The 24,043-nt window shown below is 34.1% G+C and overlaps 1 protein-coding gene across 1 annotated transcript; it reads left to right on the top strand.

Annotated features, from left to right (window-relative positions):
• The first annotated feature begins 1,212 nt into the window (after nucleotides 1-1,212).
• Nucleotides 1,213-4,518, top strand: LOC101252017 (cationic peroxidase 1-like). The gene is made up of 4 exons (XM_069288883.1): nucleotides 1,213-1,482; nucleotides 2,156-2,347; nucleotides 2,433-2,598; nucleotides 3,933-4,518. Exons 1-4 carry the CDS (start codon nucleotides 1,435-1,437, stop codon nucleotides 4,196-4,198), a joined length of 672 nt encoding a protein of 223 aa, XP_069144984.1. The 5' UTR covers nucleotides 1,213-1,434; the 3' UTR covers nucleotides 4,199-4,518.
• Nucleotides 4,519-24,043: the final 19,525 nt, after the last annotated feature.

Genomic DNA, 24,043 nt, shown 5'->3' on the forward strand with positions numbered 1-24,043 from the left:
AGAGGAAGAACGAGCGAGAAAAGAAAGAAGCGAAGAGGAAAGCAAAGACATTGAGAAGTAGCTTGCTTGATCACAATTCTTCGGTGGAGGTGGGTTATGGTTTGTTTCTATTTGATAGATAAACTCTAAATAGCAATTGATATGTGTTGGGTAGTATTGTAAAGTCTTCTATATGCTGGATTGTGTGTTGGTATGTTGTGATTATGTAATTGTGATGGATTAGAACGATGAGACTGTTGAATATTAAATCCTCTCTATTAAGATGATGCCACATAAAGAAGGCTTGATGAACTAAAACAATGAGATAAATGGATCGCGTGTCACGTTCCGACACGTAGAATTAGGGGATCGGAGTGTCACGTTCCGACACGTAGAATTAAGGGATCGGGTGTCACGTTCCGACACGTAGTATTAGGGGATCGGAATGTCACGTTCCAACACGTAGTATTAGGGGATCAGAGTGTCACATTCCGACACGTAGTATTAGGGGATCGGAGTGTCACGTTCCTACACGATAATAATAAAGAGAAGTAATATTGAATTATGTTAATATACTCAATTCAAAGAAACTATTTTCCCAAATGAGTATGGCGTGGAGGCTTGAGTCCTCATGGGTGTGCTTGGTGTTGTTGCCAATGGTTCTTGTACTTGTTGTTGTCACCTGTTAAGTATTGTGGTTGAATTTACATTATTATTCAGTATATATTGCTTTCTATTCTGAGTTGGCCGATGATACCTACTCAGTACTTGTTCCTTGTACTGACCCCTACTTGTATTTTCTTCTTTGTTATTTTGTGGAGTGCAACAAGTGCGCCATCGACTTCGACTCGCCCTCAACTCTAGCCAGTCTCTAGCATATCAGAATTCAGTGTGAGCTATTGTTCCTAGCTCGTGCTGGATTCTCTCCTTCACGTCTTGATGTCTTGAAGTTCGGACATGGACCATTCTTTTACTTATTTTAGCTTCTTAAATACTCTTAGATTTAGAAATTTGAGGATAAATGTTCTTGATGTGATGACTTCTAGATTTTGGGAATAATAAGTATTAACTTTAGAAGTTTGTTTAATTGATTTTCGTTAATGTGTTTTGAGTCTTCCGCATTATATTTTGTTCGCTATGGTTGAGATATTGGTAAATGTTGGGGTTTAGATTTGTTGGTTCGCTCACATAGGAGGATAAGTGTGGGTGCCACTCGCGGCTTGTTTTGGGTCGCGACAGAAGCAAAAGCATTTTTTCTTTCTACTTAGTAGTTACTACTCTTTCTTTTTAGTAGCTATGGCTAACATATCATTGGTTTTTCTAATAATATTTCCTTTTCTTCTTATATTGAGCTCTGCTCAATCTTTGTCCACCAATTTCTACTCTTCATCATGCCCAAATGTCCTATCGATTATTAAAACTGCGGTGAATTCTGCTGTTTCTAGTTAGGCTCGAATGGGGGCTTCATTGCTTCGTCTTCATTTCCATGATTGTTTTGTTAATGCAAGTTAATTTTTAACCTTATTTCCTTCTCTAGCAAATATATAACATTCTTGCTTCATAATTAGTGTCCATGCATGCATATATTGGTGCAAATAATTTTCTTTTTCATTTTTGTCATATAGATAGATGACTAAAACACTCTAGTTAATAATATGACCCTTTTGTACATATTAAGTGGATTTTTGAGCACATATGTACATAGCCTATGTCAAAATCAATGGGCTCCGCTTGAACCTATAGGTTATGTGTCGGATACGTCCGTCTAATTTGAGATTGAAGCACAGTTAATTGAGTGGTATATATGAAACTTAAATAGTAGAGTTATTCAAGATTATAGTATCACTAGGTAGGTATGGTATAAGACATTGATATTGACCAATAATTAAGTGTGTGTGTTTTGACTAACACGCCATTGACTTTCAAATATAAGTTCTTCAATCTTGAAAATAACATCTTAATTAATTTAATAATTCTTGTCTTCTTCTCCATGTTAACTATTGAAGCTACTATTGATGATGATGAGATTAAGAAACCTTTGAGATTACAAGCAACCACTAATGTGACATACACTAATTAAATTAATATGTGACCGATTAATTTATATTTATAACAACTTTTATTCGATGTGAAATAAATTAAACATGTCATGTGACATTTTTACCTAATTCGTTAGGGTTGTGATGCATCCGTGCTACTAGATGATACATCAAACTTTACGGGAGAGAAAACTGCTGCACTAAATAGTGGATCGATTAGAGGATTTGATGTGATAGACACCATCAAAACTCAAGTGGAGTCTTCCTGTGCGGGCATTGTATCTTGTGCAGATATTTTAGCTGTTGCAGCACGAGATTCAGTTGTCAAAGTAAGTGGATTTGACCATATTTTGAAATTTAAAAAAAAATAAATTATTTTCAAAATGAAAAATGAATAATTGTGGATTTCTTTAGCTTGGTGGCCCTAGTTGGACTGTTTTACTAGGTAGAAGAGACTCAACTACTGCAAATCTGAGTGCAGCCAACAACAATCTTCTTGGACCAACTTCAAACCTCAGTGCACTCATTTCTTCCTTCTCTAACAAAGGGTTAACGACTAGGGAAATGGTTGCTCTTTCAGGTTTGTTTTATACATTCAAGTCACTTATATTTACGATTAAATCTCTTTAATAAAGTAATTGGTTACTTGGTAACTAAACAAGCTAGCACATGTTAAAAATGATATTATGCTTCACTTGCATGTTGCAGCTTGCATAAGGTAATTAATTAACCCTAAATTTTTAATAGAGTAAATAACTTGCACTAGTAAATAATATTACATTATTAGAGTAAACGTCATTTTCATTGTTCATTTAGATTTATCTTAGAGGATGGCAAGCCCGCGCAAGCACGGGTCTTATGGAAAATGATTTAGTAATAAAAATAATTATAATTATATTAATTTAAATAAATTTTATTGAGTAATAATTTAATTAATTTAAATAATATTCGTTAAATTATAATTCAATTGATTATAATAGAATTTGTTCTAGTTTTATAATTTTTAGTTCAAGCCAACGACTTGATGAGTGCTAAATTTTTCATGGAGGGTTCAGATTTCGATAATTTATATGAAGAAAAGATAGTCTTTTTCATGTTCCATATTCAACATAAATTACTTATTCCTCAAATTTTCAAGACTTAATAATAAACACCAATTATTAGAAATAGTGTAGTAATTAAATAGTCATATCAATTATTATTTTTTTAATAAATGTGTTAAATTCATGTATGACAAGTAAAATAAAGGTAGAAAGTATTAAAAAAAATTGAAAGTAAATTAGTAAAAATTTTATTTTTATTTATGTACGTTTAAAAAATGTAAAAATATTATAACAAATAATATGAAAGAATAGAATCACGTATAATGTATTGTGCATAAGTAATTTTGTAGGTATCCTAATATAATGCATGTGGAATAACAAAAGATAATACTTAAATACTAATCAGGAAATGAAAAAATATCACCTAAAATTAAAAAATAATACCAAGCACAAAAATACTAATTACCAATTATAAAATGATAAAATATTACGGAAAAAAAATAATATCAAGCACACATATTGATACAACGAAATCAAACTCACTCTTCTATAATAGTAAGTAAAAGTAAAGCAATAATAATAATTACTTAAAAGAGCATCAATTATATATAGTCATTTGTTTGTTACTTATTGTCAATATATGCCCATTAAATATTCCTAGCAAGTTGATTATTAATCTTCATACCTGTCCTCAACTTTACCAATTATTTGGTACTCCCTTCATGTTACAGTATTATTGTCATTTACGACATAAATAAGACTATAATTATCAAATACTCTATGTAAATAAAAAATACGATAAATATTTTGAAACGGAGAGTCTATGGTTCTACTTTGTCACATACATGTTTAATTTCTTGGAATATTTCAGGAAGTCACACAATAGGCCAAACTCGATGTACTTCTTTCAGAACGCGTTTATACAGTGAAGCCAATATAAATGCCTCATCTGCAACAACAGTAAAAGCAAATTGTCCACAAAGTGGTGGTGACAACAATCTTAGCCCACTAGACATCACAAGCCCAACTTCATTTGACAATGCTTACTACAAGAACATGCAAATTCAAAAGGGTCTTTTTCATTCTGATCAAGTATTATTTAATGGAGGATCTACAGACTCAATAGTTAACACTTAAAGCTCCAATTCCGCGACTTTCTCCACTGATTTTGCAAATGCTATGGTGAAAATGGGAAATCTTAGCCCTCTTACCGGCACCAATGGACAAATCCGTAAAAATTGCAGGAAAACAAATTAAGGTTTATGAAAAGAAAAAAATGAGTACCAAATATTTGATTTAAGTTATTAAGGGTTGCAATGTTTAGTCCCTTTTTCTATTTATAGCAAACTTTAATGTTTTGCAACTTTTTTGGAGGTAAAGGTGGTAAGTAACGCTCCCCTCCAAATATCAATATGTAAAACGTTCCAAGTAGTGAAATAAAAAAGACTGTTTAATTATATATCTTGTTACTATATTAAAAAACAAACGTTTATTATGCATAGAACACTAAAAAGGATATTAACATATAAGTCAATGACTTTGGAATATAAATGGAAATCTTAATTTGGTCTCAATTGACAATCAAATACTCTAAATTTGGGATACACATCTACACACTCTAACTCATTTCCATGGTATTAATTGAGTAACATAACTTGTAAAATGATCATATAAACACCTCCAAATAATTTATGTTCCGTATTAGCATCGAATGTCCACAAGATATAATTAGCAAGGACGAGCTGATGTGCTAGATATGCATTTTTATAGTTGGAATATTTACTTATCAGCGAGGCCAAGTTAAAATTTATATGTAAGTAGTATGCCTAAATTAATCATAGCCAAAAATTGTTGAGGACAAGTTAGTGTGTATATCTAAGTAGTATGCCCAAATCAATCATAACAAAAACTTATTGAAGCCAATCAAAGGTATATTATAAGAGATATATGGGTATACATGAAGAATATCCAACATACATACAAGAGAAAATTCATTGATATATAAGAAAGATATATAGTCTTCTTCAATGTTCAATTTTAAATTAAAAAATAAATTAATTAAACCCTTCCTAAATCATTTCTAAACATCTCCAAAATTTATAATGAAATTGTTGAAGATGTTTCAAAGAAAACTTAATATCTCTAAATCAAAACAAATCACCAACTGTTAGGACCGAAAATAAGCAGGTGTAAATGCGAAAGCTAGCAATGCAAACATCGAAAGACCACGAGTAAGAAGACAACAAGAAATATACCAAAAGACACAATGATTTAACGTGGTTCGGTCAATCGACCTACGTCCACAAAGGAGATGAGCAATCCACTATAAATATGAGAGTACAAAATACAGAGGGAAACAACCTCAACCAATTCACTCAGAATACATGGGAGGTTCACACAAGCGATACCGTATCAAGCTTGTGACCCATAAATTCTCCCCCTAACCAAAACTCTCAAAGCCCTTAAGACTACATTGTGAATGCTGATTAAGTTAGAAGGAACATGCCTCTATTTATAGAGCCCTAAACCTTTTCCTACCAAAAAAGGATTAGTCAATTCAAAACCTTTTCCTAAGAGGAAAACCTATTTATGGTAAGAAATCAGGGCAAATAAAACCCAACAAATCTCCCCCTTGGCCTGAATTTCTGACAAAATAAATTTGTCCACCTTCTTGACTTAATATTCAACAACTTGCTTCTCCTCTGAAACAATTTCTCCAACAGAATCTTCATTACTGTCAAAAAAGGTTACTGTTAGAACTACACCACCCAGATGAACACATCTTTCTAACCTGGTTCAATCATCGATTATCGAACCACTGAACCTGACTCCGTCATTGAATCTGGCTCTGATACCACTTGATCGAATCCTCCACCTGTAGAGCCTCATCAAAAGACTCTGGTTCCCCCTCATCAGTCAGCAATAGATAGTGTAATGAAGGTGAATACCTATCTTGTGCCCTGATGGATCTGGATGATCTCCTTAACACCTGCTCAGGTGTAACTTGCTCCACTTCAGATTCTTCAGTAGGAGTTGGTTGAGTATATGCTTCGACATCTCTGGGGTTACTCTTCTCCAACTCAACCTCAACTCCCACTTGCCTTCTAATCTCTAGAACCTTCTGCTCTCTATCCTTGTACAGGACAGACTCATCAAATGTCACGTCACAATGTCTCAGGATCTTTCTGTTCTTGTCATCCCAAAACCTGTAACCAAACAAATCAGAACCATATCCTTTGAAGTAACACTTCACAGCCTTGGCATCAAGCTTGTCTCTCTTTTCTGGATCAACATTAACATAAGCAGTGCAACCAAAAGTCCTCAAGTGTGGGTACTTGAGTTCTTTTCCTGTCCACACCTCCTCTGGAATCTTGAACCCTAAAGGAAATTATGGTCCCCTGTTGATCAAGTATGCAGCTGTGCTCACAGCATCTGCCCAAAGTGTTTTGGGCAGCCCACAGTGTATCCTTATACTCTTTGCACGCTCATTCAATGTTCTGTTCATCCTCTCAGCAATTCCATTCTGCATTGCCTTACCGGGAACTGTTCTCATCAATCTGATTCCCTCAGCTGCACAGAATGCCTTGAACTCTGATTTGTCATACTCTCCTCCATTGTCAGACCTTAGGCATTTGACTTTCAAACCGGTCTGATTCTTAACTTCAGCTTTCCACTTCTTGAAAGTTTCAAACACATCTGACTTATGCTTCAAGAAATAAACCCATACCTTCCTGCTGAAATCATCAATGAAGGTAACATAGAATCTGGATCCTCCAAGTGATGATACTGGAGATGGTCCCCAAACATCTGTATGGACCATTTCCAACCGCACTTTCTTTGGCTCTCTAGGAGTCTTTGTGAAGCTTACTCTTTTCTATTTGCCCATAACACAGCTCTCGCAAAGACCCATATCAACAGACTTCAGACCCTCTAATGCTCCTTTTGCAACCAGCATCTTCATTCCTTTAGTGCTCATGTGTCCAAGTCTGTTGTGCCACAGACATGAATCGGATGCACCTTCAGCAACAGCGGCCATGTTTATACACCCTGCAGTGGTGTACAAGGTTCTAGATTTGGTGCCACGAGCTACTACCATAGCACCTTTCACGATCTTCCACGAACCTTTCCCAAACTCTGCTGCATATCCCGTGCTATCCAACTGACCAACAGAGATCAGATTTTTCTTGATCCCAGGAATATATCTGACATCCTCCAATGTCCACTGGTTTCCCGAGGTGGTCTTTATGCAAACATCCCCCTTTCCTTCAATCTCTAAGTCTTTATTGTCAGCAAGATATACTTTTCCAAAATTTCCAGATTTGAAGTTTTGGAACAACTCCTTGCTTGGAGACGAATGGAAAGATGCACCAGAATCCAAAATCCATGATTCAACCGGGCTGTTCCCACTAAGGATTAGAGCATCCCCAATGTCCTCTGCTGAATTTACAGAATCATTGTCATCTCAAAATTTTTGAATTTGTTTTTTCTTAGGCTTTGTACAGTTCGTCCGAAAGTGCCCTTTTTCTCCACAGTTCCAACAAATCACGTTTGGTCTGTTCAGTGATTTTCCTCGATTCTTTGATTTTGATCGACCATGTTGATTTTGGCCTTTCATCTTACTTCTCTTCCTTCGATCAACGCTGAGAGTACTGACCGATGAATCTCCCACTTCTCAATCGGAAATACTTTCGCTAAGAACAACATCACGGATTTCATCAAACTTCAGTTTCTCAGTTCCATGGGAACTGCTAATCGCAGCAACAACAGTATCCCAAGACTCGGGCAGAGATGACATCAAAATCAACGCCTTAATTTCATCTTCAAAATTAATATCCACATAATTGAGTTGACTTACAATCAAATTGAACTCGTTTATATGATCAGAAATGGATCCAGTTTCAGACATCTGTAAATTGAACAATCTACGCATCAAATATACCTTATTCATAGCCGATGGTTTTTCATACATATTTGATAGTGCCTTCAACAGACCGGACGTAGTCTTCTCCTTCACGATGTTGAACGCCACGTTTCTTGACAACAACCCTAGAGCCTGGCGATCCTTGAGTTTCCACTTCTCCTCCGTCATGGATTCCGGCTTCACCCCGGTCAACGGTTCGTGAAGATCTTTCTGGTATAGATAATCTTCGATCTGTATCTTCCAGAAACTGAAATCGGATCCATCAAACTTCTCGATTCCAAGATTTGAACTATCCATCTTCAGTGATCGTGTTGAATCTCCTTAGCTCTGATACCACTTGTTAGGATCGAAAATAAGCAGGTGTAAATGCGGAAGCTAGCAATGCAAACATCGAAAGACCACGAGTAAGAAGACAACGAGAAATATACCAAAAGACACAAAGATTTAACATGGTTCGGTCAATCGACCTATGTCCACAAAGGAGATGAGCAATCCACTATAAATATGAGAGTACAAAATACAGAGGGAAACAACCTCAACCAATTCACTCAGAATACATGGGAGGTTCACACAAGCGATACCGTATCAAGCTTGTGACCCATAAATTCTCCCCCTAACCAAAACTCTCAAAGCCCTTAAGACTACATTGTGAATGCTGATTAAGTTAGAAGGAACATGCCTCTATTTATAGAGTCCTAAACCTTTTCCTACCAAAAAAGGATTAGTCAATTCAAAACCTTTTCCTAAGAGGAAAACCTATTTATGGTAAGAAATCAGGGCAAATAAAACCCAACAACTACACAGGATTGAATAGGTTTTATGAAGAAACTCCATGAATGGGTGTTTAAGATAGATTGAGAGAGAGAGAGAGAGAGTTTAAGAAAAAGAAGAGAAAGAATATTCATTAATGCTTTTAATCTATAAACTATCCTATATATACAATGCAGTAAGCCATAAATGCCAGTTGTTTGTTCTAACTTTTTTGATTCTTTTTTCTAACTAATATCAACGAACTAATTCTATCCTTTTAACTTTCCCCTCAAGCTAAGAATTGGAAAAGATATTTTTCATTTCTAACTTGTCAATCAATACTTCATGTTGTGGTTTGCACAACCCTAAACCCTAAGTATCTTTTCTCTCACAAAATGACAGTGTATGTCAAAATGCTTTGTTATATAGCCAGTTATTGGCCTTCTTGTTTCTACAGACACACCCCGGTCTAAATCACAATAAGCTACCAGATCATTCTCTTTGTTGCTTGGCATAATTAATCCAAGACTTGCACTTCCTTTAATATATCTCACCACTTTAAGTGCTGCTTCCATGTGAGATAGTTTTAGTCAGTGCGTGTATTCACTAAGAACTTGCACCACAAAGGCTATATCAGGCCTAGTCATAGTCAAGTATAATAACCTTTCTATTAAACTTTGATATTTCCCATAATCATCAAGAGGTATGTCTCCTTTTTTAGCATTCTTTCTTGTGTTCATCAAACATAGTAGAAGTTAACTTGAGATTGAACTCCAAGGGACTGGAAGAGGGTTTGCATCCTGCTAACCCCAACTCAGACACTAGTCCTAGTGTATACTTCATTTGATTCATCAGGATACCTTCTATAGACATGGAGAATTCAATTCAAATAAAGGATTTAAGCTCACCAAGGTCTTTCATTTTGAACTTATGTTGTAACTCCTCTTTTATTATTTTTTGGCCGTGGAGACTACTTTTAGTAATAAGGAGATCATCAACATATACTAGAATAACTAGTACTTCTTTTCCTACATTCTTTGTAAAGAGTGAATAATCATTATGTTACTGCAGGAACCCCATATCAATTAATGTCTCTGTAGGCCTTAAGTTCCATTGCCTTGGTGCGTGATTTAATCCATATAAGTACTTATGAAGCTTGCAAACCATGTATTTCTCCCCCTGGTTTGTAAACCCCTTAGGTATTTGCATATAGATTTTTTCAGGTAGATCTCCCTGAATAAATTTATCGTGTACATCCATTTGAGATATAAACCAATAACAAAGAGCTTTTAAAGCCACTATTGACCCGCAGTAACCATTTTTTCTAATGGTGACAAAGTTTCAGTATAATCAACACCTTCTTGCTGATGTAGCCGTTAGCCACTAACATAGCCTTATACCTCTCAGCCTCCCCAGAAGCTTTGCGTTTGACTTTGAATACCCACTTACACCCAATAGGAACCTTTATGGAATGAAGAGGAACAACAAACGATGTATTATTATCTTCTAATGCAGTAATGTCAACCTTCATAACATTCACCCCATTAGGATCTTGACAGGCTTCCACATATGCATAATGCTTAGAGATTGTACAATATGCAGCAAGAGAGGCTCTGTAAGTAGGAGTTAAATTGGAATAGGAAACATATTGAGATATAGGATATAGGCATGAATTTTTTGCACAAATAGTTACATATGAATCTACCCACACTTGTGGCTTAGAGTGTGTAGCAGAAGTTCTGAGGTTAACCACAATTGCTTCAACATCAGAGAAAGTCTCAGACTGTGTAGAAGCTATAAGATCAGGGATAGACACATAACATTCTGACACGTATCAGTAGGTGAACTCTCACTAAGTGAGTGAGTTATCAGAAAGATCAAGAATGAGAAACAAATGATCTAGAGAAGACTGGAGATCTTTGAAAGGGAATACCTCCTCTTAAACATAGTATCCCTACTTACAAAAAATGATTTACAGGCTAAGTTACACAGAACATAACCTTTCTGATTTAAAGAATACCCCATGTGAATAGCTGGAACAGCTCTAGGTACAAACTTGTCTAGGACCTTAGGATCTGTAGCATAACACAGACTCCCAAACATTCTTAGATGTTGAATACCAGGTGCTTGCCCAAATATTTTTTCAAATGAAATCTGACCTTGTAAAACTACAATAGGTAATCTATTCAGTATATACACAGAATTAGTAACACAACATCCCCAAAGCCTTAGAGGCACCCCAACTTTAAATCGTAGTGTTCTATCCATGTCAAGAATAAACCTATGCTTCCATGTCAAGAATAAACCTATGCTTTCTCTCAGCCACTTCATTCTGTTGAGAAGTATAAACACAAGAACTCTGATGTATAATTCCATATTTATTGAACAAATCAATTATATGAGGGTTAAAATATTTTGTCCCATTGTCAGTTCTTACACACTTTATCTTTAGACCAAAATGATTCTTCACCATACACACAAACTCTTTTTTTACCACTTTAGTGTATTGCTTGGTATGCAATAAAAAAACCCAAGTATACCTAGACATTTCATCCACTAGCGTTAAAAAATATCTCTTTCCATCTTAATTAGGAACTCTGTAAGGACCCATATATCACCATGTATAATATCAAAGGCTAGAGTACAACAAGGCATACTAGCAGGAAAAAATAATCTTGACTATTTGGTAATTGGACATACAAGACAATTATGATCATGCAAAGGTACAATGTTCAAGTTTTTCATTCTATTGAGTAATTTTAAAGGAGCATGCCTGAGTCTCTTGTGTCATAAGCTCGCTACAAAACTGACAACAATGGTAAAATAATGGGCCTAGTCCTTGTACATGCAACTTCATTCGTACTTCCTTAAGAAGACTCTTGACCATAGGAAAACTTTGTTGTGACATCATTATTGAGGATATATAGGCTTTGATTCTATTTACCAATCCCCAGGACCCTCTCATTAAAGAGACCATGAAAGATGTAGAAATCAGAAAATTATACCACAACACACTTTAACTCTTTGGTTTATTGTGATACAGATAGGAGATTATACTTGAACTCTAGAATAAACAATACATCTTTTACTAGTTTGTCTTTAAAAACCAAATGCTTACCAATACGACTAATAAAAACTAGATCACCAGTAGGCAAGTTTACTTTCATATTACCCTGAACTTCAAGATGTGGAATGACTCACTAAACAAAAATTGTGAATCATATGATTGGAGACACGAGTATCTATGATCCAATTATCATAAGACATATCACTCATGAGAGTTGTAAAGTTACATGATGTTCCTAATGTGCCTGTAGTAGCCACATTAGCCACTGTGTCGATCTCTTTACCCTTCCCTTTTATGAGCATCTGTAAAATCTTATTGTATTGTTCATGAGTGAACATTGACATACCTTGTGTGCCTGTTGAAGTAGGATTGGTAGAAGAATCACATGCTCTTGAGTTTGGACCTATAGATGAATTAAACACTCCAGAGTCATTGCTTGTAGAAACATTGTTTACATGAGAAAGAAGTCTGTTTTTTTTAGGGTAGCCATGAAGTTTGTAACAAGTTTCTTTAGTGTGTTCTTTAAAAATGACAAAATTCACGGGAGAGATGAGATCTTCCTGTAGAGTAAATAGCCCTTCCATCTCCATAGTTTCTATTCCTATGTCCACCATTAAATGAACCTCCTCCTGACCCTGAGGAGGTACCACTATTATTGTAGTATCCACTATTTGCAGACTGAGATCCAAGAGACAGTATGCTACTCATGAGTGTTGTTTCTGGCAAAACTTCTGTAGAAGAAGAACTATTACTCGCAGCATGCATACTTTGACTCTCAACATTAATAATCATCGCATAATGTCATGTCCCGCCACTATTCCAATCAAATTTTGCATCTGCAGAGGCATAGAAGACTCCAGAATTAAGAAGACTTACTGAGAATTCTTGGACACCTTAGACATTTCAAAAATGCCTTAGAATGTCCTAAAGTACGTAGAATTCTTTCAAAAGAGGACCAATGTGTAAATATTTTAGGTACTTACAAGATAAATATTAATTGCACTTTATTCCGTAGGTGATAGTATAAATAGAGGTGCCATTCATTTGTAAGGCATCACTCAACTGGTAAAGCATTCTCCAAAGCACATACAAGCCTTTTTCAAAGTTTCCTCTTTTGTATAGTCTAAGTCTTTTCTAGACATTCTCTTAGCGATTCCAAACTCTTAAAGGCTTCCTTGAGCTTATAGGATCATGAAAGAATAGTGATTAAGTTGTTGAGGGCCACACGGAGCTTTAAAAAATACTCTAAGTCCGTACACATGATATTAAAGTCAGGTTTGTACTAAGGGAATGGCTACTGAAGGATAAGTAAATGGATCTAGCACCACCAATGTCTGTTCGGATGGTGGAAATAAGAACTGTAAGGGAAATAAACATCAAAATGGTAATGAGAAAGTGTTGACTGATCCGACACCAAGTGAGGCGCTATCATCCATCCACACTCGACCAGCGATGCAAGTGACGCTAAACTTGGCGAAGACGCCATCGACTTCACCACTTAAGAAGAATGGGTTGCAAGGGTAGAACTGCGAGGCAAACCATGGAGATATTAGGCTGGCCCATGAATGTAGCTGACGACAAGTTCAAGTCCCTTGAGGACTTCACCCTTGAGGAGACCAAAAACATCCGTAAGGAGTTAGAGGGTCGCTAGCGGGCCGAGTTCAAAATGAAGGAAGTCATAACTTCCTTGGAGTGTCGTCTCATAGAGGCACTAAGTATGATAAAAAATCTAAAGGCCGAAGTAAAACCAAACAAGGAAGGTGCGAAGACTGGAGGGTCTACGTCACCCGACCATGATAAGGAGGACATGGTTGAGGCTCCCAAACCATCCATATTCAAAAGCGTCCGTGACACTCAAGAGGTGTAAATCTTATTGTGGCACTTGGAGAATAAATTCAAGTATAGTCAGGTAAAGAGTGACGAAAATAAGATCAACATTGCCGTGTTGTATCTGGAAGAGATGACCATTCTATGGTGGAGGCGCAAAGAAACCGAGATTGGGAAGGGAACATGCACCATCAACACGTGGGAGAAATTCTGCGAGGAATTCAAGAAAGCCTTCTTCCCTAACATTGTTATTTACGAGGATAACCACAAATTCTGGGAATTGAAGCAAACAGAAAGCATTAAGGCGAACATAAAGGAGCTCACAACTCTAACACTTCAGATTCCCAACCTCATAGATGAGGACATCTTGTTCAACTTCATGGATGGGCTGCAGAATCTGTCCAAGACGGAGTTGGAGCGGGGACAGGTCAAGACCATAGACAAAGCTATCACACAACTTGAGTCCTTGACGGACTTTAAGCATGAACATCATGACAAAGCAAAAGGCAGGGATACAAGGAGTATTCATGCAAAAGGTGGGGTAGATCGTGTCCGAAGCAAGGAGCATCATGCTCACCCCAAGCAACACGACCCCCACAAGCCAAATAACAAGTGGTTCGTGCACCAAAACTACACAAAAAATAGGCATAGACCAACAAAGAAGATGATTGCTACATATGTGGTGGACCGCACGACTATGCAAGGTGTCCCGAGATGAAGAACCTTGGTGCCATCCTACGCGAACAAAAGGAGAAGGATGCACAAGAGCAAGGGTAGGATACAGACACAACACATTTGGGCATGGTAGGACTATGTGGTGCGATTGCCAAGCAGACTGAGAAGTCAGGAGACTTCAGAAAGCAGTATGTAGAAATCTCCCTTAATGGACAACCAGCTCGGGCCATGGTAAACTCCGGGGCCAAAGCAAACATCATGACCACTTATTTTTTAAACCAGTCTTTGTCATAACAGACATGACGGTTTGCACCAGAATTAGCCCACCATCCATCAACATTCTCAACCATGTTTATGTCGGTAATCACCACCACAAAAGGTTCTTCGATAACGTTTTCCTGAGGGTTAGGACCACGTTTTCAAAATCTGCAAAATCGAGCAATATGCCCACTCTTGCCACAAACAAAGCATGATCCCTTTCTTGAACTTGTTGATTTTTTGCTTGGTGATTTTCACCATTACTTTTTTTGGGAGCTCTACCATTATTTTCTTGAATTTTTTCTTCTTAGGCTTTAAAGAAGTATTTTTGTGAGTTTCAGGAGTAGCATTATTCGAAGTAATTAAATTTTCCTTCGATGTGATGTTGTTCTCTTGTATTTGTAAAAGTGCATCTTGGCCCCTTGCTTCTTCTTCCATGACATTTTTCATTATTAATGTTTCAAGAGAGGTTTCCTTTTGTTTGTGACACATAGTTTTTGAAATTCCTTTCAAGAAGGTGGAAGTTTATCCACTATGACACAAACAATAAGGTTATCTCCAATTTTAGCCTCTTCGGACTTAAGATCTCCAACAATCATGATGAAGTCTTGAGCTTGTTCTATCACTGATTCATTGTCCACTATTTGGAAACGAAAAAATATACTAGCTGCATATTTTTCGCCCCAGCATCTTTGGTATCATACTTACTCTGCAATGTATTCCAAATTTTCTTTGCATTAGAGTAATTTCTACCATAATAATCATAAAAATAATAATATAGATAATTAAAAAGATAATACCGACACTTATAGGAATCACCATCGTACTTTTCAACTTTCTCTAGATGAAAAATAGTTTCTTCATCATTCGTAGTGGTGATATAATCTTTATTTGGATTCTTCTCGTTTAATACATAAGAAACATTAAGAAGACTTAAGTAGAAAAGTATTTTACCCTTCCACCTCTTGAAGTGGTTACCATTGAACCGAAATGGCTTGTTAAGATCTCTCATCTTGACATCTACGGTTTTTTCAATTGTAGCCATCTTGAATCGACTTAAAATTGTTAGTGAAAAAACTTATACTATAATAAAATTGCAAGATTACAATTGAAAATAAAATGAAGAAATTAATCTCTTTAGGGTGAGGCGCGGATATCGCTCTCTTTAAGGAGATTCAAGCCCACTGCAGCAAATGTTTTCACCGGTCCAGCAGTAGTCCTCTTTGACTTGTCCACTCCATGATACAACATCCTTCACAAAGTATAACTCAACAACTCTAGACAAGAGTTGAGTCCAAATCTCCACAAAAAAGAACACCTCCATTCAACTAATAAGAACTCTCTTTTAGACTAACTCTTTCACTCTTTATTTTCTCTTGTGTTTTGTGTGTACTAAACCAAATGAAGACCACCACTATTTATACTACAAGAAGTCTTCCAAGAAATGAATAGGAAGATAATGGAGGTATTAAATAGTGAAGATAATGTACTTTGGAGTTTCATAGGTTACAATCGGAGTTACATAGGTTACAAAAAGTAATGGAGGAATTAAGAATGAAATAAAGTGATGGATAACCAATGCTAATGGATGATGTAGAAGTTATCTATTCCAATGTTTATTGGAATATTTTTATCTCACAATGAATTTAGCCAATAAAGTCAAAAGTAATGGCATTACATGGCTATCAAGTCAAAGATGAATAACATGATTAAATTGATAGTTTAAAACACAAATAGATATTTAATATGTTAAATATTAATATTAAAATGCTTGTAACCTAACAATCCCCCACTCATCTTAATATTAAGATAAATGAGTTTTTCACAACTTAGTTGAAGGTAGACTATTATGCATAATGAAAGTGTGCCCTGCGTTGAACCTTCACTTAGTAAAACAATAGCCTTTACTCCAGAGTCAGTAGTGGTCTCAGACTTGAACTATGACTGTTTAAGGGAAATAACGAATTATTGCATACACACAATAATCAATGTGTTGACATAAGCTTTAATTGCCAGCACGTTACGGCCTTGTGCTATCCCGGTTTCATGAGTGTTTTTTAGAACAAGCTTATTCTTATAGAAAGCGACCTACTTTTACACTCACATAGGTGAAATCTGTCAAGGTTGCTCCTATAATTTGACACCCCACTCATACGAGATACAAACTTTCATTAAGAGTTAAAAGACTCAACCTCCACAAATAATTATATGATAAATGCACTCACACCATAAGGATTGAATAGTATTAACAGTAGTGCATTTCACAACAAGTCATCATATGATTCGTTCTTCCCATTGAGCCTATTTATAGGATCACTAGTCCCCAGGTTGGGTTTCCTCATATATAACTCAGAATTTATGAGCTTCAATTTTCATCCCCCTCGATGTGTTTCAGACCCTTTATCTTGCTAAGACCTTAGTTCATGAATTTGCAAGATTATCACAAATTTTAACACAATCAACATTGATGGTATACCTACAATCAATATGATCTCAGAATATTGTTTTTTTTTATCCTCAAGAGTCTAAATTTACCGTTATAATAACAATTTTATATTTAATCACTATATTGGTGCTTTCACATTTAATAAAAATTAGAAAAATTATTTTCTCAAAATAAAGTGTTCCAATTCACTTTTTCACTAGTTGAAGTTTAACTTATTTATTGTTTTTACTTCAACCTTCATAATAGAGATAGGAAAAAATAATTTGCTTTTCTCATCCACCAAATAAGACCAATTTTTTTTCTCATCTAGTTTGCTTATACCTTCAAAGTACTTGTACTGCAAACACAACATCAAGTCAAATTGTTAGTCACATAGCTCATATTTTTATAAGACTAGCAAACTCCATTTGTTTTTATTTGTCACTGCGTTCTTACACAATTGAATCAAAAGGAGTTGCAAGACTCACACAAACAACAAAATTGCATTTACCGATTTTTTCTATATTATGTGACTTGACAAGGAAAACTTCATCACATGTTTTTTGGTAATTTTTTTTCATTTCAAGAATGAAATTTTATCTCACCATAAATTTCATGCTAAATGACTACTCAAAGTGGTTTTCAAAATTTATTTAAAACTCTCATGTTATAGCTGAAAATCATCACATTATAGCCAAATAATGACATGTGATTTATTTCACAATTAATATATATACTCTTGTAACACTCTTTTAGAGCATTTTTCAAAGATGCAAAAATCACTATTTCACAATGATTTTTTTTCTCATTTCATATACCCCCACTATTTCAAGAATTCAAACATTTTTTTCATGAAAAGTAAATTCACTATATTCATGAAAATACTAGGTAAAAATTTTACCTTTTCTCCACTTTTGAGCAAGAAGAAAAATAATTTACCATACATCTCTTCTCTTCCATCTCTTGAAGAGAGCGACCTTTGAGAGGAATGATGTTGAGATCCCTATCTTGATATCCAAATTTTTTCAAACTGTAACAAAACATGAATCTCCTTAAAATTGTTTGTGAAAAAACTTACAATATACTAAAATTACAAGATTACAATTGAAAATAAAATGAAGAAATAAATCTTTAGGCTGATGCGTGGATATCTCGCTCTCTTTAGGGAGATTCAAGCTCACTGCGGCATAATCTATACTGATTCAGCAGTAATACTCTTGACTTGTCTCCTCTAGGATACAACAGCCCAACAACAGTGTATAACTCAAGCAACTCCGGATTAGTTGAAGAGTCCAAAGCTCCACAAAAGAACACCTTCCTTCAACATATAATACTCTCTTTTGTATAGTGAATATAGTTGAAGACTTAGAATATTTTCTATGTCTCAACTCTCTCTATCACTACACTAACCTCAATATAAAAACTCATCTTTTTCACTCTATATTTTTTTTGTACTTCTCTTGTTTCTTCTCCTATCTCAACACAAATGAAGACTACACTATTTATAGGTGATGAATTCTTCATTGCAATGAATAGGAGAATAGTGGATAGTAAATTTGCCAAATGAATGACTCAATGTTACATAAGCTACAAAACATAAATATAGAATAATGGATGAAATGAAGAGTTGATGGTTACATAAGTTACTAAAAACTAATGACCATTTTTTCCCACAATTGATGAGAGTAAAGAGGCACAAATATAATGTCTATCAATAGACATTACATGCTATATAATGTGAAATAAAATATATATTTTTATTTATATTAAAATGTCATACCAGCAGTTAATAAGAAAGAAAATGTCATCCTTGTACAAAAAATATTCTGTAGATACACTATAATTTTGGATGTAGCTTACTTATTACATCAATTTAATTCAATAGTTTCTTTATTAATAGTTTAATAATTAATAACCATAAGAAATTGAATGAATTAATAATTGAAAGGATGATATCTTATGCTAGAAGAAGATCTCTCAGATAATTTATTCATAAATTTTGAAATAGAAATGATAGAAGACAAGTTTTAATTTGTGCAGAGTCTTCTTCACTTTTTTTTGGTTTTAAAAAATGTTGTCCATGTAGAAAAGATAAAGAAAAGAGAAAATCATATATATTTCAAGTGAAGGTATGTATAAAATCATATCTATTTTAATAGTAGAAATTTGGATAATGAATGAGTCATGTACAAGACTGAATTTTAATTTTCAGCCATTTCAGAGAAACGTTTATGTGAGTTACATTTTAGTTGTAAAACGTGCTTCACAGTAATGAATTATAAAATGTTGCTTATAATAACGTTTTATGTTTGTTAACTCTATCAGTTTTGTCTTTTTTCTATTGAATTTTTTTGAATAACCGTTTATAATAGTTTTGTAAATTTTCAAAAACAAAACGTATTATTTTGATGAATTGATTTTAGTAATGACTTACGTTGGTAAAAGATTTCAATTAATAATTATTATTTCAGAAGATTAATTTTATCTTATTTTAATTTTTTTCAACAAAGAAAATAATTTTATAAGATAAAAATTGAAAACTACATAAATCCAACTAATTACTAAGATTTCCAATGCTTTCATATTACTTCCTCTACCATAATCTGTGCTAAGTATAATGAGTCTGAGTTCACGAGATGCATGTATTTGTCAAATTTTTAAAATGAGATATATATTTTATTTATTGAAATTAATTGGTTGTAACTGATTTCATTTACTACAGGAGTAATTGAGGATTTTCAAAACATATACATAATTAATTCTAAAAATCTAAATCAACTAAATCCCTTAACGTGAGGCGAAAATCAACGAGTGTATCTATGTTTAATTAATTTTATTTATTATTCTTCAAAATAATAATTCGTTAATATTACAAATTAAAGACAAACATGTATATCTTGATCATGTAATTAGATGAATTTCACTTAGTACTCTTAATATAATAAATTTATTAATTTGATGGATTTATTATCAATATAAAATGTTTCCAATAAACTAAACACTTATATACGTGAGTATCATACAAGTACATTCATATGTATCATAGAAGTATCAAGTATTCATTTTATGTATTTATTATTTATATCTAGTATTGATTTCATGTATCTATCTATCTATCTATCTATCTATCTATATCTATATATATATATATATATATATATATACATATATATATATATACATGTATATATATATATATATATGTATATATACATATATACATATATATACATATATATATATATATATACATATATATATATATACATATATATACATATATACATATATATACATATATACATATATATACATATATATATATATATACATATATATATATATATATATTAAAATACATGACAAAAGACAGATAGACAGATACATATGACAAAACATGGATACATGATAAAATAAATTGTTTCAAATATATGTGTAAATCTCTAATATATCTATTAGGTACGTAACACTTAATAAGATATACTAATAGCGCTTAATCTGACGGAAGAAGTGACGCGAAGTTTAGTATGTAGCCAACACCATCATCAACGTTGAATTTGAAAAATCTATTAGCATGAAATCTCTACCTAGAACGGCACCCATTATCTCTGCGCGTGAGAGCAATCTCCCCTTGAGAGAAAAAAATGATGGGTTCGTGGGATTGGTTTGAGAGTGAGAAAATTAACAACAAAAAAATTGATGTATGTGTTGACAACCCGTAGAACATCCATTTTAATAGATTGTTTTTTCTCACTGACTACTGATCAAGGGAGGAGAAAGAGGAAGAGTTAGATTTATACCCGAACTCATATTTCCTGAGAGAGATATTTATTTTTAATTAAAATGTTATTTTCAAGTTTAAATATAAAAATAATTCACTAATCCTAATTTTAAAAGAGACAAATATTTGATTGTATCTTTAATGATATATGATATAAGATATTAAAAGTAATAATATATATATATATATATATATATATATATATATATATATATATATATATATAATAAAATTAATCTATATAGCATTGATTTATGCCTAATAAAATAATTTACCTAATAACTATTAATCGAGAAATCGAAGTGAATAAAATAGTTTACCTAATAACTATTAATCGAGAAATCAACTTTGACAGAATTGGGACTTTCTAATCAAGACACCATTCTTTACACTTAATGGCAATCACATATTTATTAAGTAAACAAATTAACCCTCGTGAATAATAAAGCTGCTGATCAAGTGTATTTTCTTTTACCTATGTCTTCATATTTTCTTTTTAAAAAATCAGTTATTTACTGTATAATTATTATTTTAACAAAATAATTTAATAGTGCAGTTAGTTGGTTGGTTGGATTTTTAAACTCTAATTTTAGAGTTCAATTTTTCATATTATAATCTTATAATCCATAAATAATGTCCTACCAATTATTTAAAATATATCTTTCTTTCTTTTCTTCTTCGAAATTTCATTTTTTTAAAGAAAAAAAATAAAGAAACCGTTTTTAAAATTTTTGTCTTGGTATTGACTACACCTCAGAGTTAGGATATTATTGTACAAGCAAATTTGACTTTAAAATGTCAAAAGGCTGAGTTGGGCAAAATTTAGTTTATTATATTATCATAATATTAGCTCAACATTATCTAGCCACCGTGGATCATGACAATAAAAATAATTTGCAGCCGGTTTGACAAACTTAGCTCACAAAGCTTGAGCAAAAATCACCATTGATGACTGCCATTAGAGAAGGAAGAAGAAGGAGAGAAACTTATCTGTTCTGTATTGAGAAAAATATGTTGTAACTGAACTACATTGCTATTTATATATACAAACAGATGATTCTAGAATAATTCAGTTAGGCCTTTTTTGTAACAACCTCTTTAACTATCACTCAATCATAAAAACAGAAAGTAAGTAACTAACTTTCTGAAATGAGTAACTAATAACAAATTCTAGGAAAAAGGAGTTCTCAATACCCCCTCAAGTTGAAGGTGATGCAATCGCTGTCAACTTGGACAATATATTTGAGTGTTTGATTCCAGTCAATGCTTTGGTGAATATATCAGCTAATTGTTGAGCAGTGCCAATATGATGTAAAGTAATGAGGCCCTCTTGAAGTTTAGTCCGGACAAAGTGACAATCTATCTCAATGTGCTTGGTTCGCTCATGAAAAATAGGATTTCGTGCAATATGCAAGACAGATTGACTATCACAAAACACATGAAATGGTTCAGTGCCAGGAACAGTCAGTTCTTCAAATAGTCTTTGCAACCATACTAATTCACCAACGACCTTTCTAAGTGATCTGTATTCTGCCTCAGCTGAAGACAAGGAAATAGTTTCTTGTTTCTGGACTTCCAGCTCACAGGACTATTACCAAGCAAAACTACATACCCAGTAACGGATTTTCTAGAATCAGGGAAAGATGCCCAGTCTGAATCACAAAAAGCTCTCACTGTGTAATCATCTGTATTGGACATGAAAATACCTAATGTTGGATCTTGTTTCAGATATCTTAACATGTGAAAGGCTTCTTGTAGATGAGGCTCTCTAGGTGCATGCATAAATTGACTTAAGTGTTGTACTCCATAGGCAATGTCCAGTCTAGTATTTGTGAGAAAATTGAGTTTACCTATGAGCTTTCTGTAGTAAGCAGGATCTGAGAGTAAAGAACCTTCTTCAGCTCTCAACTTGATTAATGGATCAAGGGGTGATGAGAAAGGTGTGAAATGACTGCAATTATATTCCTTGAGCAGATCCAAGGTGAACTTCCTTTGAGAAATGAGAATGCCATCTTCCTTATACAAGACTTCTAAACCAAGGAAGTAGTGTAACCTTCCCAGGTCTTTTATCTTGAAAGTCTCATGCAGAAAAGTCTTCAGATCTTGTATCTCCAATAGATCAGTACCAGTGATTATTACATCATCCACATATACAGCTACAAACACCATTGATGAACTTGATTTTTTATGAAATAAAAAATAGTCATTCATGGAATGAGTGTATCCTCTTGAGTTGAGAGCATCTGTTAACTTTGCGTACCATTGTCTGCTTGCCTGTTTCAGGCCATATAAAGATTTATTCAACTTGCAAACAAGATTAGGATTGCCAGTGTCTAATCCTTGTGGTATGTCCATGTAATCTTCCTCCAATAAATCCCCATGAAGAAAAGCATTATTGACATCTAACTGGAATATATTCCAATGTTTCTTGGCTGCAGTAGCAAGCAAATCTCTAACAGTTGTCATTTTCACAACTGGGGAAAGTGTTTCAGTGTAGTCGACCCCAGCATGTTGAGTATAACCCTTCACAACTAACCTGGCTTTCAGTCTTTCTATTGAACCATCTGCTTTATGTTTAATCTTGTATACCCATTTGCATCCAATAGGTTTCTTCCCAGATGGCAAGGGAACTAGATCCCATGTATGGTTTTCATGCAGTGCACTGAATTGTTGTGTCATGGCAGTTTGCCATGCAGGATTCATACCTGCTTCTTCATAAGATGATGGTTCACATTCATGAGAAATATTCATCACAAAAGACTTACTAGAAGGTGTCAAATCCTCAGGGGCAATATGACTATTGTGTGTAAAAGAAGTGCGAAGTGAGAGTGAAGTGGTTTTGGGTTTTAGGTGAATGTAATCTTTTAGGTAAGATGGTGTTGTTTGAACTCTGGTTGATTTTCTAAGAACAGGTGGAGTTTTAGGATGTTCAGAAAAAGGTTGTGTTAAACTAGTGGTTTCAGCAGAACTAGATGTTATAGGTGATGTTGGTTGATGAGTTCTTTGATCACATTGTTCAAGGTTAGTGTGAGATGATATAGGAGGATTTTGTGTAGGATTAGGAAGAGGTGAGTCATTATTAGGATATAATGAAGAGAAAGAAGGAATGTCAGAATGGAAAAGTGGAGATGTAGGAAAAACAGTAGTATTTTTTGTCAAAGAAAAAGGAAATATTGTCTCATGAAACACCACATCCCTGGAAACATGTATCTTTTTAGTAGCTAGACTTAGTACTTTGTACCCCTTTGTGTTAGGAGGATATCCTATGAAGACATGAG

The sequence above is a fragment of the Solanum lycopersicum genome, chromosome 9 (assembly GCF_036512215.1).
Source record: "Solanum lycopersicum chromosome 9, SLM_r2.1".
Taxonomy (NCBI): Eukaryota; Viridiplantae; Streptophyta; class Magnoliopsida; order Solanales; family Solanaceae; genus Solanum; species Solanum lycopersicum.